Below are 18580 nucleotides of genomic sequence, written 5' to 3'. Positions count from 1 at the left end.
ATGGGTTTGAATCGTTCGGTTTACCGACTTGAACTGTAAAAAAGATCGGTATTCGGGTAGTTTGGTTTTTAGATCTTTTACCAAAACTAATTGAATGTTTTGGTTTCGATAATATTTCGGTTAAAAATTTGGGTAAAGCGGTTAAATTCGGGTAATTTTGGTTAATTCAATTCAAAATTTTGGGTAATTTTGGTTCAGAATTTTTGTTAGTTTGGTTTGAAGTTTGGTTAACAATTTTTTTTTTTGAAAACTCATACTAACCGATTAACAAACCAAACAGAAAACCAAAGCTTTTTATAAACCTGCTGAATCGAACTGAGCTTCTCACCGAACTATCCGAAACTTTGGTTCTATTCGGTTAAAAATATCAGGCCTATTTGATTCGTGGTTCTCAATAGATTTACGTGGTTGTGTACTAGGGTTCCAAAAGATCTCTTGTTCTCATTCTCTTCCTAGTTAGTTACAACCAAAAAAAAATAAGTTCTCATTCTCTTCCTTATATGGTCACTAAGCGCTAACCTTCAAATTCTAAGCTAGTTACTAGAAACGTGACTCTAAAAAGTTGCCGTTGGTTTGTCCACTATTGTTAAACAATAGCAAATTGCTTTTTTTTTTTAAGAAAAAAGTGGCTATAATCATTTTGGCAATGGACATTCTACAATGATGACATTGCACTGCTAACTTAGCGTGATATTGACATTGCTAATACAGAATTAGTAACCTTTTGTTGGTCAACTATACATGCAATCTGTTGGTCAAACATGTAAACAACATATGAAATGCATGAATGACTTTTGATCTTATTCAAATCATACTTGACGTAGAAGTTAAACAAAAAAAAATAGTGAAACTTGTTTTGAATACTAATAACAATACCTCATCACAAAATTCATTAGGGAACCAAATAAAAAGAAGAGGGCCATGGCTAAAGTTGAACATTTAATGTCTTCCAAAAAAAAAGGTTGTACGACAAATGCAAAACATTTAGGTGTATCAAAGAATAAAACTGTAGAGGAAAAACAAAAGGTTTATGAAAATGAGTATGATCCGTATTAACCTGCCAACACGAGTCAGGTTCAAAAATCAATGGGACCAATAAAAAGCAAGGACATGATTTTGTCAGTGTTGTTTAATCACTTTGTTTCACCGAAAGTTTTCTTATTTAAAGAATTCATTTAATAAATGAAGTTTCTTTCAACTGATGGATTCCTTTCCAATGGCTTTCTGGACGAGCTCCGCTTGCTCTTTGACATGGAAAGTGTAGAAACCAGTGGCGGTAGCAGCAGAAGGTCCACGACCAACGTACTTAATGTCTTCCATATCTCCTCTGCCTAAGCTTCTCATTGCTGTCCATAGCCTTGGAGTTATGTAGCTGTATGCTCCCATGTTCATCGCCTCTTCTTGGCACCAAACTATCTCCGCATCTTTTGTCATATCAAAGCCAAAAACGAATTAAAACAATACAAGATGTCAGAGGAATAGGTACTGCAAACCAATGCTTACTTGGATATCTCTTGAGCTCACGCTGAATGAGATCATATGGGAAAGGACAAAGCTGTTCCACTCTACAAATAGCAACATCGCTTGCGCCAACCTTCTTCCTCTCGTCATCAAGCTCGTAATACACCTGCGAAAATGCAAAACCAAGAATGATTCTACTGTCTTTTGCTAATCTGGGACCAGCAAGACTCATCACAAAGCTTGCATACCTTTCCGGAGCAAAGCACCAATCTTCTGATGCCTTCTTCAAGATCAGAGTGATCATTCTGATCCTTGATCAATCGCTTGAATCTAGTTCCTTGTTTGTCAAAACCTGGGTGGCCTTGGACATCATCAAACTCAGAGAGGTTTGATTTGCAGTCTTTGTGACGGAGCAAGTTCTTTGGTGCCATTACAATCAAAGGCTTACGGAAATCTCTGTGTAGCTGCACCGTGTGTAACATTTGAGACATTGTAAAATGGGAAACAAACCTTTGAAATAGCTGAAAACGATCAAAAGGCTTACCTGACGACGCAGAACATGGAAATAGTTGGCAGGAGTGGTGGCATTGACAATCTGCCAATTGCATTCTTGGATTTGCTTTCTCAATGTAGGTTCCATGTCTGGTATGACATAGGGGTTGTCATCACTCATCTGCAACAGAAGAGCATTAATTAGAGCTAAGATGCAAATCAATTAGAAAAAGAAACTAGGAGGGAGTTTACCTGAAGGTAACGTTCCAGCCTGGCACTTGAATGTTCAGGGCCTTGACCATCATATCCATGGGGAAGTAGCACAACAAGCCCAGTCTGACGCAGCCACTTGGCTTCACCACTGCTGATGAACTGATCAAATATCACCTGAGCTCCATTGGCAAAGTCTCCAAACTGAGCTTCCCATAGCACCAACGAGTTTGGACTTTCCATTGAATAACCCAACTCAAACCCAAGGACTCCAAACTCTGAAAGAGAACTGCATAAAACAAACCAAAACTTCTCAGTACATCTTTAACAGGGGACTTCTCTCAAAATGATCATTGGGGAGAAGGATGGTAGGGAGCTAAAAGTACCTGTTGCTGACAGTGAACATCTCAGGATCCTGATTCATGACGAGATGATCTAGAGGACAATACTCTTCTCCAGTTTCCTGGTCATGAAGGACAGAATGACGATGACTAAAGGTTCCTCTTTCGACATCCTGACCACTCAAGCGGACATGGTTGCCTTCCACAACTAAGGTAGCAAAGGCAAGAGCTTCCGCAAGTGCCCAGTCAATTCCTTCTCCTGTTTCAATCATTTGAGCACGCTGTTCATAAACTTTCTTCACCGCTCTGTGAGGTTTGAAGTTCTCCGGCAGTGATGAAATCGCCTTGCCAACAGTCTTAAGTATCTCTGGTTTGACTCTGCAAAAGAGTGTACAGTTTATGGGACAATAGAGAAAGGGAGAACTCAAGAAAAGGACAAAGCCTACTCACCCAGTGTTTCTAACACGTGAGATCTGCTCAGGAGACTTGAATCCAGCCCAATTGGTTGAAAGCCAATCACGCTTCTTAGATAGATAATCTTTGCTAGCAACAAACTCTTCATTGAGAATGGTGTTAACCTTCTCCTGTATCCTGTCAATATCCTGCTGCGATATTTCACCGCACTCCAAGAGCTTCTTATGATAGATTTGAAGCGTCGAGGGATGATTCTTGATAACCTTGTACATCTTCGGCTGAGTGAAAGATGGTTCATCTATCTCATTATGCCCAAACCTCCTATAGCAAACCAAATCAACGACAACATCGGAATGAAACGTCTGACGCCACTCAGCAGCAAGCTCGCAGGCATGAACAACAGCTTCAACATCATCTCCGTTAACATGGAAGATGGGAGCACTCAAAGCCTTGGCAACATCAGTACAGTACTGAGAAGACCTCCCAGCCCTTGGATCCGTGGTGAAAGCCACTTGGTTGTTCACCACAATATGAATGGTACCACCAGTGGTGTAATTCGGAAGAGCACTAAGATGAAGCGTTTCGTAAACCACTCCTTGTCCAGCAAAGCTCCCATCTCCATGAATCAAAATCCCCAAGTTCTTGGTCCTGTCCAAATCCTTGGAGTAGTACTGCTTCGCTCTGGTTTTGCCAACAACAACTGAATCAGCAGCTTCCAAGTGACTTGGGTTTGCAACCAACGAGAGATGAATCTTCTTCCCACCTCTCGTAGGTCGATCATAAGATGTACCCAAGTGGTACTTAACATCACCAGTGCCAGTGTAGCCAACCTCATCCACAGGCCTAATACCACCGCTGAACTCGCTGAAAATCTGACGGAGTGGCTTCCTAACAACATTACCCAAAACATTCAATCTCCCTCTGTGAGACATTCCAATAACAATGCTCTCTACTCCAAGATCCGCCGCCCTGTCAAACATCTCCTTCATGCCAGGAATCAAAGACTCTCCACCTTCAAGCCCAAACCTCTTAGCCGTTGTCCACTTGGTAGCTAAGAAATTCTCAAACTGAGTACTCCAAGCAAGCCTGTCGAGAATCACCTCGCGGCGCTCCCTGTTGTACCTCCAAGGAGTAGGAGTCTCAATCTTCTCCCTCAGCCAGTTACACTTATCCCGATCCGCAATGTGCATATACTCAAACCCGATACTCCCACAGTAAGCCTGCTGGAGCCTCGTCAATATAGAACGCAAGGTCTGCACGGGGCGGTTCTCAGACATGAAACCAGACATCTGCCACACTCCCAAGAAGAACTCTCTGTCAAGATCAGCCTCAGTGAATCCGTAAAGAGCCAAGTCAAGATCCTCAGGGATCTCCCTCTGCTCCAAACCCAACGGATCCAACTTAGCTTTCATGTGACCGTTCACCTGATAAGCCCTCACGAGCAACAAGAGACGCATACTCTCCTGAATCGTCTGACCAGAGATGCCTGGAGAAGTCGCAGCTTGGCCCACAAAGTTCCTAAAGAAATTATCCCAAGACTCGTCAACGCTGGTGGGATCAGCTTCCCACGCTCGTTGAAGCTCCTCGAGGTAAACACTGCTGGTCCCATCCAGGAAGCTGTCGGTTAGCTTAGAGAGGGGAACAGCGCGAGGAACAGGAGCGGCAGAGCTCTGAGGGTTTGGTCTGTAGAGGGTCGAGTGAAAGGAACGGTTTTGAGAAGGGAGGTAGCGTGGTGTTCTCGTGCCTTGATTCAGAATCCTTCGTACGGCGAGCTTCGTCGCGCTGGAACCAGCTCGAAACCACACCATCTTTCAGCTTTCAACGCCTGATGAAGAAAACGAAAGCAAACACAAACGTTAAATCATTGAATAAAGAATAAAGGAGAAGCCTTTTTGGATTCGAAGGGTGATAGATCTGTTGTTGTTCGATTAAGAAATGCGGGAAGACTAAGAAGGAGTACCTGGAGGCGGAGAAGGAGGAGAAGACCGTAACGTGGAGAAAGTAAGAAGAAGGCTAATGTGTAAGGAGGACGAGACTTTTTTATTGTAATGGAAATAATGAAAATGTTTGTTTAGGTTAATGTGTTTTAAGGAAATGATTGGTTAATAACGATATGATGTGTTGATTTTTTTTTCTGTCGAAGATATGTCAAACAAATATCATAAACTGGGAAATTAAGAAAGTTGTAGTGATTTGCTGAATATTAGGTTTCCTAAAAGAGAAAAAGACTAGGATAACACCAAACCAAGTTTATGTTCCCAAAGTAGCACTCAAGGTTCAAAGTCACAAAAATAGGTTTTATTAAAGAGGTAAATATACACTTATACCCCTTGGGTTAATTAATCCAAACCTTAGGGTTTAGAGTTAAGGGGTGGGGTTTTGGAATTAGGGTTTAAAATTTTATAAAAAAAATATTAAAATAAAAAATAAAAATTTTAAAAACAGTTTTAAAAAGTATTTTTAAATTATAAAAAGAAAATTTGAAAAAAAAAATAAAAAAAAAAAATTCGAAAATTTTTTTTAAAAAAAATTTCGAATCTGAAAACATATAATCTGAAACTATAAAAAAAAAAAAATCTTTTTTTCATTTTTTTAATTTTTATTTTATTTATTTTTATTTATTTTTGTTTGTTTATTTAATTTTAAACCAAGGGTATTAGGGATATTTTACCTTTTAATGAATGTCATTTTTGTGACTTTCTCCTTCTAGTGCTATTTTTGAGACATAAACTTCAAAAGGTGCTATTATTGATAATTGCCCTTCCTAAAATATATATATTTTTTCCTAAATAGATTTTAATAGAGGTATTAATATTATCTGCAGTCGGGAGTACATTTCACACTTCGAATTTTAAGTGATTCTAAATCTCGTTTTTTTGTCTATTTTGAAATTTATTTTCAATTCATTTAATAGTATTTTAATTTGGAATATTTTAGATATTATCAGTGTTTTTAAAACCGAACCCTGGAATTTTTTTGGATCATGGATCATTGTGGTTACTCCTGATTTAATTGGGTTTAACTGGATTAAAATGAATTTAATGATATTTTGTAAATATTATGCATATCAAATAAAATGTTTAAATAGTCATAATATTTAGAAAAACTTAAAATAACAATTAATATGTAACAAAAATAATAAAAATTTAACAAAAAAAAAACAAAAATAATAAAATAATTTAATAGTTTATATCTAAAATCAATATGAAAAACAAATTTAAAATTTATTCCCATATCTTATCACTCTATATCTTCATTACCTTTAAAAAAATTATATACACATTAGGTAGAAGTTATATTTTAAAATAAAATTTTCACAAACGTAAATGTTTCAATTATTAAAGTCATCAAACCAAGTGATTATAAAATAAAATTTAAACAAAGTGAGAAGCAGACAAAAAATATATCTTCACGTGAATATTAAACTTTGTGAATCTTGTAATTTATAAGTTGTAAAGACGTCAAAAGAAAAAGACGAGAGGTGATACTTTATTAATTTTTAATAAATCCTATTTTTACTTAAAAAAGAAGAAAACTTAATTGTTTCATTAACAAACTATTGTTTTATATATGAACCGGGGTTTGAGGTTCACTGGGTCAGAGGTTCCCGAATTTTTACGGTTCAATAGGGATTTTTAACCGGTTCAATTTAGTTGGGTTTTGGTATTAACCCAACCCGAATTATTATCGGTTTATGGTTTAACCCGATCGGTCCAGATTTAAAAACACTGGATATTATATTACATTAAATTAAGTATTTGAATTCTTGTTCAGTTTTGAAATATTATTTTCGGATGCTAATAAGATATTTGGATTCTGTTATATATAAATGGATGGTCTTGGGAGCATGGTGGATACTGGATAGGATGGGTGGCAAGCATGGAGCATGGTGGGTGGTAGCGGCCTACAGTCATGTGAAATGCCATTCGGAGGTCAATGAAAATGAGCCGAACCATTTCTCCTCACAAGACCACTTTATTACGTAAACGCCCTTCCCCACATGGGCAGTAGTGCTTACACAAACTATTGTAATAGCCCGTTTCCAGGTGTGTTCTCAATCAGTCTCTGACATCATCTCTCTGTCGTTCTTGTAAAGTTTTATTTTTTTATTTTGCAGAAATCAAGCTCGTCTTGTTTCTGTAGATGTAAACAAACGTCTTCCTGTCATATGATATAAACTTTTGTTTCTAAGGGTTTCCTCTGGTCGCTTCAGTTCCATGTCATTTTCTTAAACCTGCTAACAAACTAACGGTGTACTGAATCTAAATTTGGTGAATAGAATGAAACATGAAAGCGAATCCATTAACTAAGTGAAGAGATAGATATATAATCCTAACGAAGGTGGGTTTGATTCCACCACCAATATTCCAAACCTTAAAAAGAAAAAAGAAAAAACAAAACCAAGAAAGATTAAAGAGGATAGCTACAGACCCGTCTTGCTTCCAGGCTCTCCTCTTTTAACTTAGAATCGAAAATTTGTTACAACAAGACAGAAGACGCATGCAGGAGAGATGTTGTTCATAGCATCTCTTGCGATTTTCTAACACAGCGACTCACTTTCTTCCTAAACTCTGCTCTGTTGTCTCTCCATTCTTTTGCTGCTTCCACATTGGCCGGTGACTCATCGTTGGGACCCGAAAGCATGGATATGATACTCAACACAATGCTTTCTACCTAGATAACAACCACCCATTACCTAATATTAGCTCTCTCAATCACATCATATGTGATCTAAAATTACTTGGAAAATGAAAAGAAGGGGGTTACCGTATGGACAGGGGTCCAACGTTCAGAGGCCAGCTCGTATCCATTAGGATCGTCACCAGGAGGATGAAGAATAGATATGCAAACTTTCCCATCAGAGTAAACTGCACCCAAATTGGTAAATAAACAAGAGACTCTTATAATCCGAGAATGAAAGAGAAAGAGAGTAGCTAGCAACTCAACTCAACTCAACTCACCATTAGGATGCCACATCTCCGAAGTGAACTTGACGGTTGGTGGACTATTTGGGTAATCCTCTGGAAACGTCATTATTGCATTGAAAAATCCCCCTTCACTGCAACAGAGGTTAGCAATCAAAAACAAAAGATTCATCACAGCTAAGCAAATGAAGAAGAAGCTAAGAGCATTTTAAAGATTAGAAAAAGAAACTCACTAGAGAGTATCAGGAGGACCCATGATGGAGACGCTCCACTGGAAAACGTTATTCTCATCAACCAGCCCAGCTGAGAATCCATCAACCGGGTGCTTGCACAGATCTGAAACAAACAAAAATTTAGCTAATCCCACTATCGAAATCAATCCAACAAAGATGAGAGACCTTTGAGCTGCTTCTGTAGGAGAAGGCTTGCTTGGTTCTTTGCCATCGCGAGAGAGAGACAAGGATTTGATGATGGTAGAGAGACGATCTAAAAAGATTACTAATTTTAGGGTTGTTGTATTGTTTTTAAGTTAAAATGGAGAATCTTGTCAATGAAAAAGAAATAGTATTATTTTATTTTTTTATTGTTAAAAAAGTTCATATGGTCTCTAGGAGATATCATCTCTAGGAATCAATTGCTACAGTACTCTTCAGAAAAAAAGTATTCTCCAATATTCTTCTCTTTTAATTCATTTCATTTTCATTTATTTTTAATTTGAAATCTGATAAAAAAAATTCAATATGCCTAATATAAATCTACTTATTTACACAACATGCCACTAAATCTAAATTCATCTCTTATCTCTACAGATTTAGATTTCATTTTCATTTTTCGTCTTCTTTCTCTCTTCTCTTTCGTTCTTCGATCCAAATCCTTTTTGTCTTTAATTTTCTTCTTTTTCGGTTGTTCAGCTTTTCCTTTGTTCTTCTTCGAATCTCTTCTTCTTCGAATTCATTCTTCTCCAAATCTTATATGTTTCTCCTCTTTTTTGATTTATTGTTCTTTGTTCGCAATTTTAGAATTTTTCTTCAAATATCATATGTTTTCCTCTTTCCTCTCTCTTTTTCTCTCTCGGACTACAGATCTGCCTTGCTGCAAGAATACATGAGAAATGTGAAAGTAAAACTTGTACCCAGAAACAAAGTTTCACCAAATTATACAATCGTTAAAGTACAACTTTGTAAAACCGTAGAACTTGGTTAAACTAGGTTCAAAGTATTACAAAGTTATACTTCGACAATAGTACAACTTAGTAAAAATTTGTACTAGTTTTATCAAATCGTGCAATCGTTGGTAAAACTGTATAACTAGGTTATAGTTTTACCAAGTTGTACCTTGACAAATTTACAACTTGGTAAAACTAAAACCTAGTTATACCAGGTATAACTTGGTAAAACTATGACATAGTTATAGCAAATTTGTACTTCGACATTGGTGTAATTTAGTTCAACTTGGTTTTTAGTTTTACTAAAATTCAAAATTCAAAATTTGAATTTGATACCCAAAATTTAAAATTTAAATTTTCAATTTAGGAGGAAAAACGTAAGGGTAAAATTGGAAATCTCTTATTTTACTAAGAGTAGAGAGTATGTTAGAATTCGTAAGAGTAAGCCAGAAGAAATTTTGCCTCATTAAAAATATCTGAGATTATTACTCCATCTCTAGTTGTTGAACGTTGTTTGGACCAAATTAAGGCTTCGAATAAAAAATGAGGACCAAGCGTTGCTGATCTAACATACAAAGTATCGATTAAGTGGATTTTAAAATATATGTTTGAATTGTGAAAGTGGATAAAATTCGGTCTAAAGTACTTGTACAAATTTATTTGTATAAAATTATATATAAATATTTATTTTGATAAATAATAATACATTTTATAAAATAATTTATTAATGCAATAAACATAATTTATATAGATACAAGAGCGGGCTATGAAATCTAAGAGGTATACACAAATGATAAATCTTATGTTAATCCTTATCCAATATATCATATTATCTCTCTTGGATTAAATCGCCTACATCAAAAGAGCTGTCAATTCTCAGGAAAGTTGGCTGGTCATCAAGCCACTGTTTTTCATGTTTGGAAGCAGAGAAATAACCTTGTTCACAAATCACAATGCTATCTGTCTTCCTCCTCCTTCAGTGTTGCAGGGCATCAATAGAGAAATCTGAAATGCACTTACGGCCAGAAGGCACAGGAAACACTTCCACAATCTATTGTCTTTGTGATAGTGAGTGTATAATATGTTACCCTTTTTGACGCTCTGCCTTATTTTTACCTTTTTTGCTGGGTAGTGCAAACTTAAGATTTAGCTTTTTGTAAAATATTTTCATCATTAATATGATATTTACAAGTTTAGCAAAGAAAAAAACATATCATTATTCAAACATAACAAAAAATCTAAATCATATATAATCCAAACTGAATCTAATTAGCATTAAAATACTTTGAGTTAAAATACTTTTGTAACCATGAGTTTTTAGTTAAAAACATATTAAACTATCACTGAATTAAAACATATCATTTAGTCGGTTTTAGTGTAAACAGGCCAAGCCAAAACGAATAAACTTAAGCTCCATTAAATCATATATGATACTTTTAGCCTTATATCAAAAGCCAAAAGGTATGTAATCAAACTACATAAATATAATACCAATTAAATAATTACATTATATAGAAAAATAAGTTTTCTTTGTCTTTTTTTTTTTTTTTTTTTGAAACACTACAAGTTTTCTTTGTCTAAAACGAAGATAAAGTAAACCAAAAGCTACACTGAATCAATCAAATCCTGAATAAATTAAAATTAAAATTATTCTATTTTACAAAACCAATTAAACCTAAACTGAGACGAAATAGATATCTTTAAAACATCGATACTATAAAGTGAGTCCTTTGTTAAACAAAGGGGTTCAGAGTTTTCTCAACCACCATATTGAATCTTCCATACAAATTATTAAAGGGCAAAATCGTTTTAACTCCTCCACGTGCTTACATACCCAACACTCGTAATCGCAACTCTTGCTACCTACCTCCTCCCTCTTCTCTTACATTATTACCATCAAACATTCAAACCTAACCCCAAACTCAAACCATGTCTTCTTCCCACTGTCCAACACCGTTACCCTCCGTCACCAAACTTCAAGTAGACTCCGTTACTTTTCAACCCTCAGTCATCTCACCGGCTTCCTCCAATCCCCTCTTCCTCGGTGGCGCAGGTTCGACTATGCTTGCCTTCTTTTTTTTTTTTTTTTTTTTTTTTTCGGCATCAATCTATGATGTTTATTTTTATTTTTATTTTTCTACGCAGGTGTGCGAGGTTTGGATATCCACGGAAAGTTCGTGATCTTCACGGTCATCGGTGTTTACCTAGATGCTGTCGCCGTCCCGTCACTTTCCGTTAAGTGGAAAGGCAAAACCACAGAGGAGCTAACAGAATCCGTCCTTTTTTTCCGTGAAATCGTCACGGGTACTTCCTTACACCACTTACTTAAGACACACGTCATATGACTTATATCAAAGTGTTTCTTTTTTAGAAAGCTACGTCATATCAAAGTGTTTTTAAGTAAAAAGGGCCATTCTAATTTGTATTGACCGTCATTAATTAATAACCTTTTTGTTTAACTCTTAATTAGGTTCGTTTGAGAAGTTTATTAAGGTGACGATGAAGCTACCGTTAACAGGACAGCAGTATTCAGAGAAAGTAACGGAGAACTGTGTGGCGATATGGAAATCGTTAGGTATTTACACAGACTCTGAAGCTAAAGCTGTGAAGAAGTTTTTGGAGGTCTTCAAGGACCAAACGTTCCCTCCTGGTGCTTCGATTCTCTTTGCTCTCTCCCCTAACGGCTCTCTCACGGTAATTTTCACAAAACTTCTTTATAACATTGACTTGTGCGCTTGCGTTTACATGTTATATAGTATGATTTTGTTCTTACATATAAAACCATAGCTTTTGGCATCATAAATGCAAATGTGACCAACTGTAATTATCATAGCAACTGGAAAAGTATTATACGCAAAGTCTGTAGAGGTCACGTAATCGAGTTGACGCTTGAGACAGAATTAATATTACGTGTTAGGGCATCTCCAACCCTACTCCATTTTCAACTCCAAACATTATTATGGAGTAAAATCTTCTCCAACCCCACTCCATTTTCAACTCCAAAATGGAGTAATAGTTAGGGTTACTCCATTTATGGAGTAATCTTACTCATTACTCCATTTTGGAGTTGAACTTTTTTTATTTATAAAATGGTCCTTTAAATCTTTAATGTTTTTATTTTTTACTTAAATAATATTTAAAATGATACATTAACATGAAAATAGTATAAGATTTTAATAATAAAATATTTTTTAATGATTTTTTGTACTTTTTAATAATAAATATTTAATTCAAATAATTTATATTTTAATTATTTATCGTAAACATAAAATAGTTGGGGTTAATTGTTAAATTTTTATAAGTATAAGATTTTATTTGCAATTATTAATAAAATAAAAATGAAATCATTTAAGAAATATTATTTTTGGAGTAAAAAATGGAGTAATACATTGGAGTAAAACCTTACTCCATTTTGGTGTTGCACCATTTTAGAGTAAAAAATGGAGTAATACATTGGAGATGCTCTTAGTGCCTTAGTAGTTTCAGGTTTCGGGTAACTTCTTCACATTAGAAAAAAAAACAGAATATGTGTGTTTACCTCTTAAGAGGAGTATGTTTACGTAATTGTGACTTTAAAAAAAGTTTGTTTACATATAGAAGCTAATGTAGAGATGACGTTTGAAACATGTATATTTGAGTAAAAATTGTGTTTTCATTAAGTTGTTTAGGTGTGAACGCAATTGACGTTTGAAGATATAGTAGTACTACATACGTGATACCTTTGAAAAAAAAAACTTTATGACATCTCTTTGTTGTGAATTAAAATGTTTGCAGATTGCGTTTTCGAAAGACGATAGTATTCCTAAAACCGGAAAAGCCGTAATCGAGAATAAATTGTTGGCAGAGGCAGTTCTTGAATCGATCATAGGAAAGAAGGGTGTGTCTCCTGGGGCTAGGTTGAGTCTTGCCGAGAGATTATCTCAGCTGATGAAGGAGAACAAGGTCGAAAAAGATGCAACAAAGACTGATAATCAAGATGAAGCTAACGATGTCTCCCTTGGAGATAAGTTGGCCAAAGAGAACTGATTGTGTGGGAGGTTTTTCTTGGTCGTCTTTGAGGGCTTTATGTTTCTATATCTAATCATGTTGTTTAGTTCACATCACATGTTTTTATTTGCTTCTACTCGTAAGAATAATTGAATAATCTCATGAAACTGGATCAAATAAATCAAAACTATATTATCAATTGATCTTGATGCTGAGTCGTTAAAATCAAATCCACTTAGTTACTAAAGTCATTATGTTTTAGTAAATATCAGATTAGCTAACTAAATCATTATCATATTGCCATATTGGAGATCAAAGTATAATATATTGAATGTTGTGCTCCTATACATGAAGACCAAGAGGGCATACACAATCGAGCCACCATCATCTTAGACATTTAATATCTACTCACCATCGTCTACAAGTGAATCCATGCTTAACATTTTAATTTAATGTTACTCAAATTTCTTCCTTGTTTTTTTGCAACACAGTATATTAAAGACGCAATATGCTTAATTAATTCCAACCGGAGTAAAAATAAATCGATAACAACCAAAGTGAAACTCAAGGATATGACGAACAACAAAAGTAGAACGATAAAAAAAAAAGGATAGAGATGTTACATGGAGACTTGCTCATTGTAAAGAAACATCTGAAAAGAAATCCACTTGTACCTTTGAAACAGATGCTCCAGCGAACATGAAATAGTCGGAATCAACATTGATGAAGCCAAACGAAAAGGTTTGGAATGCGGCATTGTCCGTTGAGAAGCTGGATGTGGCTAAACAGCCAATTAGACCAGGGAGATCGGCATTAACACCGATAAGACTTTTCGGAGAGACTATGTAGGGCTGTTCAATATGGTAAAACAGAATCGTACCGAACCGAACCAAACTGAAATAGACAATATGGTTTGGTTTTGGTATATACCATATAAACCGAATGAATATAATTTTATAAAAACCGTAGGATTTGGATATGGTTTGGTATATAACCGATTAAACCGAATAAACCGAACAAAACCGATTAAAAGTAGAAACATGTAAATATGTATCTATTTTATAACAATACATGAAAATATAGTTGTTACATAAGTTAAATTTGTGTTAATAACTATTACCATAATTTTATAGTAATAAAGAACTTTAATTTGTAAAACACTTGAACTATAATTAAATAACAATACATCGCAATTCAGGCATCTTATTTTCTAAGTCTTCTTTTGATTTTTTTGCTTTATTTTAGTCTTCGCTAAATTAATATGAAGATTATAAATTTGATGGATAATAATTAATAGAAAATTTTAATAACTTTTTTCTTATCTGTAAACAAACAGAGTTTCGTGTTCAATTGAAAAAACATGACTTTAATGAACACTAATATGGAAGAGTGGAAAAACTTTTCTTTTATGTTTCTGTTTTGTTTTATATTTATATTTTCAAAATTTCAAGCGTTGATTTTAGTTATAGATTTGATTATTTTATTTGATGGTAGAAGCATTTTTACTTTTTTTGTTTATTTATTTGAACATGTAATATATTTTTAATAAATGATTGTGTTGACAATATGATTCTAAAATTCATATAATATGATCTCAAACTAAATAATTATGTTTTTTGGTATAAAACCGAATAAACCGAAAACCGACGGTATATAAACCCAACCGAACCAAAGTAAATATGGATTTAGAATGGTAGTTATATTTTACTAACCGAAATACCGAAAACAAAAAAAAACCAAACCTTAACCGAACCGATATCCGGATTGAAAATCTTAAAAATATAGGGAAAATTATAAAGATGGCCAGCAGGAGTTGAAAAATTCAAAATACCTGATTTTAGAAATAAAATTTCAGCATGACCTAAGAACATGATTAATGGGAGTTTTTAGAGCATGATTAACCTCAGTCTCTTAGCCGGGGTTCTTAACTTATGATTTGACTTTTTTTTTAACATTTTTTGGGTAAGAGACGGCTCTTATATCTCTTATTTAAGAGACGGTTTTTAATTTTTCTTAGAGACGGCTAAGAGCATGACTGGCGAGAAGCAGCGACAGCAGCAGGAGAACGGGGTGAAGTCGGTGCCTTGGACTCCGCCTGGGGCAACTGACCCCCCTCCTACCAAAGTGGCTCCACCACTGTGTTCAACCACGGTCGACCTATTGATTCGGTAATTTAAGTCTGGTCGGTTAAAGAAAGTGGATATAACTGTTCAAATTGGTTTAAAAATATTTTATTTTTTTGGACAAAAGGAACCAATTGTCACTCTCTTGATTATCATCATTTCTATCGCCATATCCAATGCAAACACTCCAAATATCAATTGGTATAGTATATATGAGCTCTATAGTCTGTGATTGTATCATCAGTTTTGGAAATGAGTCATATTTCCAAAAGAGTATTTTGAAAGAGTGGCGAGCTTTTCAATTAAGCAAATACTAGATGATAATCTGCAAACTTTTCATTTAAGCAATACTAGATGATAATTTGTGCGTATACGCGGAGTGAGTTATTATAATAATATTTATTTATTAAATGATTTGAACATTTTGCAATACTACAATCTTTATCGATTGTAAAATGACGAATACAAATGTTGGTCTCTTAAATGTATCATCGTTGTTAAAGAGTTAACGTATTACATCTCATTTTAATTATTTTTAAGACTTTATATGCATAAAAATAAATTAAGTTTTTCGGCTCACACAAACACCAAAACCAAATATGCAACATCGATTGTATAATGACGAAGAGAGCTTAGGTTTTCTGCTCTCGATTTGTTTACTATTGATTCTGCATAAGTGATTTCATTTTCTACCCTCTATAAAATTATACTTTTGTTCTCCTCTCTCTTTCATTGATGTGAATTTAGTTTTTTTTTAACTTCTTTTATGAATTTGGTGAATTACATAAGTGTCAATTTAAAAAGATGAAAATCTGCAAAGATTAGTTTCACTCCATATACATATCTAATAATCAAAATTTTGAAGAAAATCACCAACAAACTTTATTAACAGGTTAGTGTTTAAATTTAATATATCAAGGTGTTAAAATTTAATATATCAAGGTGTTATTGAATATAAGTTCAGACTCGAAATATAAATGCATATCTAGTATATATTCACGAGTTAATTTTAAAACAACAAAACAAATTACTTATTTTATTAGCCTACGATTTTGAGGTTTAGTTACTTAAGAGTATACATATAAATATATATATATAATACTTACCATTCTACTATATGTAGACTATGTATAAACTAAGAACTGTTTGATTTTTTAAATGATAAACTAGAAAACTTATAATAAATAATTCAACTCTCTTATTCTTACAATTATAATAGCTTTATATAGTATTAGAGAGAAAATATATATTAGACGAATGACCAAATCTCTCATTCTTCGAATAAACTCAAAAGAAAGTGATTGAAATCTTGTCATGATATTTTATTTTAGGAATAAAAATTAAGACTAAATTATTTAATCTGAATGAAATAATATATATATATATATATAGTGTTTCCAATATTAAAAAGCACTTCAATTTAAAAAAGTGTGTTTCTGGGATTGTGAGGATCAAATAAGATATTAGAAACAACCTATTTTAAAAATAATTTGTATGCATAAGAGTATACACATTAGAGTAAGCACATAAATCAAAATCAATACCTTTTGTTAATTTACAATACGTTTTTGGTAAATAAATCAAAACAACAATTTTATTTACTTTATATGGTATAGATTAAACTTTAGTGATATTAACATACTTACATATTATATTTTAATATAATTATTTATTATTCACACTTCCTACTCATATGATTTCTTAACATTTGTATATTTGATGTAACAAAAATTTAAACCGTTAATCACAAAACTTTTAATGTGAGATTTTTCAATACAAATTTCAAAATTAAATATTAAGATCTCAATAATTTTTTGCTGCAAAATTTTGAAATTAACATATTTTAATATAGTATATAATTTATTTCAAATGATATTAATATATATATATATAATATGAATATTTATTATTGAGACTTCATATTCATACAATTTTTTTAGGACTTGGCATTTTAACCGATACCCGAACCCGTATCTGAATCCGATCCGAAAATCCGAATCGAAGTAGTAAAATACTCTAACGGTTATTGAATTCGGAGATAATGGATATCTGAACCAAAACTGGTAATATCCGAACCCGAACGGATAATATCCGAACCCGAACGGATATCCAAAGATAATTAAACATAAGCATACTTAACCATATATTTTTTAGTTTACTTTTCTCATTTTATTCAAAATATTCATATTAATGCTGCACATTGCTCAAAATTAGATAATATACATATAATTAGAGACAAAATCATTTGTTACTCACTTAAAATACATATCAAGCTCTTGTTTCTTGCATTAATAGAAGTTGCATCTAAAATTTCAAAACAATAACTAAATTAGTATCTTTCTATTTTTAAAGTTTTATCTACAAGTCTATTAATAGTTTAATCTTTATAAAAATTAAAAAAACATGTTAAGTTAAATGTATATTTTAAATACAAAAAAAACATAAGCAATGAATAATTTATTTATTTTTTATTAAAAATTTAAATATCTGAACCCGATCCAAAATATCCGAACCCGATCCGAAGGGTCGAAATAGCCGAACGGTTTGAATACCTTTATACTGAAATACCCGAAAATCCTACATACCCGATATAAACCCGAACGAGTATCTGAACACCCACTCCTACGATATATGATCATTTGTATCTTACTGGAACAAAAAAAAAAGTTAAACCATTGATCACAAAATTTTTAATGTGAGACATTTACCATTTTTTTGTAATTTATAACCGTTTTAAAAAAATCTAAATATAACATATAAGAAAAAATCTAAATTTTTTTATTATATGCTTAATATGATTGTTTAATTTCTTTTAATAATATAAAATTAAACAAAAGAGAGAGAGATGATACAAAAACTGTTATCAAATATGTATTATTCATAGTCATTAATTGTCATATATGTTAATCATATTAGGTAATTTCGTAACTTTTATTTAAGGAAAGAAAAAATATTATTGTACACTACTAATTAATTTGATAATTAGTTTAATAAAAAATATACTATATGTTTATATGGACCAATTTATTTTTTCTAAAAATTTTAAGAATCATCTTCGTGATGATACGTGGCTACGAAAACATGTTGTAATGCTCTATGATTAATATATAGGGATTTGGTTGATAAAGTAGATTGGAAATGGTTGGTCAGATTTAAATGCTAACGCTAAAATGCATTTTCTTCCAAGTAAAGCGTTATCACTAATATACAGTACTCACATGCTTCACGATTTTGATGTCGATTGGTACTCCCCTCGAGCCGTGAATACCGAGAGCAAATATCTATCTATATGGTTGTCTTCCTCTCGCACGCTCTTGGGCAAAAACAAATTATATGTTTGTTTCCAGAAATTTTATATGTGATATTTAATTATTCTATCTTTCTACCTATAAATTTTATCGTTATAATTTTATTTATTAGTTTCCGTCGAAAATATTATATCTTTATTAGTTAACTATTTAA

At 33.2% G+C, this 18580-nt stretch overlaps 3 protein-coding genes and 1 long non-coding RNA gene across 4 annotated transcripts; 2 read left to right on the top strand and 2 right to left on the bottom strand.

Annotated features, from left to right (window-relative positions):
• Positions 1–926: 926 nt before the first annotated feature.
• Positions 927–5057, bottom strand: LOC103830012 (2-oxoglutarate dehydrogenase, mitochondrial). Its single transcript, XM_009105706.3, has 8 exons — positions 4879–5057; positions 2955–4743; positions 2550–2882; positions 2206–2452; positions 2006–2134; positions 1710–1925; positions 1504–1627; positions 927–1424 (listed from the first exon to the last, which is right to left on the bottom strand). The coding sequence occupies exons 2-8, from the start codon at positions 4724–4726 to the stop codon at positions 1195–1197; spliced, it is 3051 nt and encodes a 1016-aa protein (XP_009103954.2). The 5' UTR covers positions 4727–4743; positions 4879–5057; the 3' UTR covers positions 927–1194.
• Positions 5058–5564: 507 nt separating this feature from the next.
• LOC108868965 lies at positions 5565–7141 on the top strand. The gene is made up of 2 exons (XR_001955175.2): positions 5565–6964; positions 7036–7141. It is a non-coding gene; the product is annotated as an uncharacterized LOC108868965 (long non-coding RNA).
• Positions 7142–7199: 58 nt separating this feature from the next.
• On the bottom strand, positions 7200–8499 carry LOC103830011 (ubiquitin-conjugating enzyme E2 14). The gene is made up of 5 exons (XM_009105705.3): positions 8242–8499; positions 8077–8179; positions 7880–7977; positions 7686–7786; positions 7200–7592 (listed from the first exon to the last, which is right to left on the bottom strand). Exons 1-5 carry the CDS (start codon positions 8285–8287, stop codon positions 7437–7439), a joined length of 504 nt encoding a protein of 167 aa, XP_009103953.1. The 5' UTR covers positions 8288–8499; the 3' UTR covers positions 7200–7436.
• Positions 8500–10759: 2260 nt separating this feature from the next.
• Positions 10760–13201, top strand: LOC103830010 (chalcone--flavonone isomerase). Its single transcript, XM_009105704.3, has 4 exons — positions 10760–11061; positions 11154–11312; positions 11479–11702; positions 12783–13201. The coding sequence occupies exons 1-4, from the start codon at positions 10938–10940 to the stop codon at positions 13032–13034; spliced, it is 759 nt and encodes a 252-aa protein (XP_009103952.1). The 5' UTR covers positions 10760–10937; the 3' UTR covers positions 13035–13201.
• Positions 13202–18580: the final 5379 nt, after the last annotated feature.

The sequence above is a fragment of the Brassica rapa genome, chromosome A07 (genome assembly GCF_000309985.2).
Source record: "Brassica rapa cultivar Chiifu-401-42 chromosome A07, CAAS_Brap_v3.01, whole genome shotgun sequence".
Taxonomy (NCBI): Eukaryota; Viridiplantae; Streptophyta; class Magnoliopsida; order Brassicales; family Brassicaceae; genus Brassica; species Brassica rapa.
This window is presented reverse-complemented; position numbering and strand designations above follow the sequence as displayed.

What these genes read in the sequence shown, in the direction of transcription:
- LOC103830012 (XM_009105706.3), bottom strand. Translation starts at nt 4,726, where the DNA reads ATGGTGTGGTTTCGAGCTGGTTCCAGCGCGACGAAGCTCGCCGTACGA. An exon ending in GGCTGGAACGTTACCTTCAG is followed by an intron (nt 2,135 to 2,205) that starts GTAAACTCCCTC and finishes CTTCTGTTGCAG; the next exon opens with ATGAGTGATGACAACCCCTA. An exon ending in TCCATGTTCTGCGTCGTCAG is followed by an intron (nt 1,926 to 2,005) that starts GTAAGCCTTTTG and finishes CACACGGTGCAG; the next exon opens with CTACACAGAGATTTCCGTAA.
- LOC103830011 (XM_009105705.3), bottom strand. Translation starts at nt 8,287, where the DNA reads ATGGCAAAGAACCAAGCAAGCCTTCTCCTACAGAAGCAGCTCAAAG. An exon ending in GGAGATGTGGCATCCTAATG is followed by an intron (nt 7,787 to 7,879) that starts GTGAGTTGAGTT and finishes ATTTGGGTGCAG; the next exon opens with TTTACTCTGATGGGAAAGTT. An exon ending in GTTGGACCCCTGTCCATACG is followed by an intron (nt 7,593 to 7,685) that starts GTAACCCCCTTC and finishes GTTGTTATCTAG; the next exon opens with GTAGAAAGCATTGTGTTGAG.
- LOC103830010 (XM_009105704.3), top strand. Translation starts at nt 10,938, where the DNA reads ATGTCTTCTTCCCACTGTCCAACACCGTTACCCTCCGTCACCAAACTT. An exon ending in TTTCCGTGAAATCGTCACGG is followed by an intron (nt 11,313 to 11,478) that starts GTACTTCCTTAC and finishes ACTCTTAATTAG; the next exon opens with GTTCGTTTGAGAAGTTTATT. An exon ending in CCCCTAACGGCTCTCTCACG is followed by an intron (nt 11,703 to 12,782) that starts GTAATTTTCACA and finishes AAATGTTTGCAG; the next exon opens with ATTGCGTTTTCGAAAGACGA.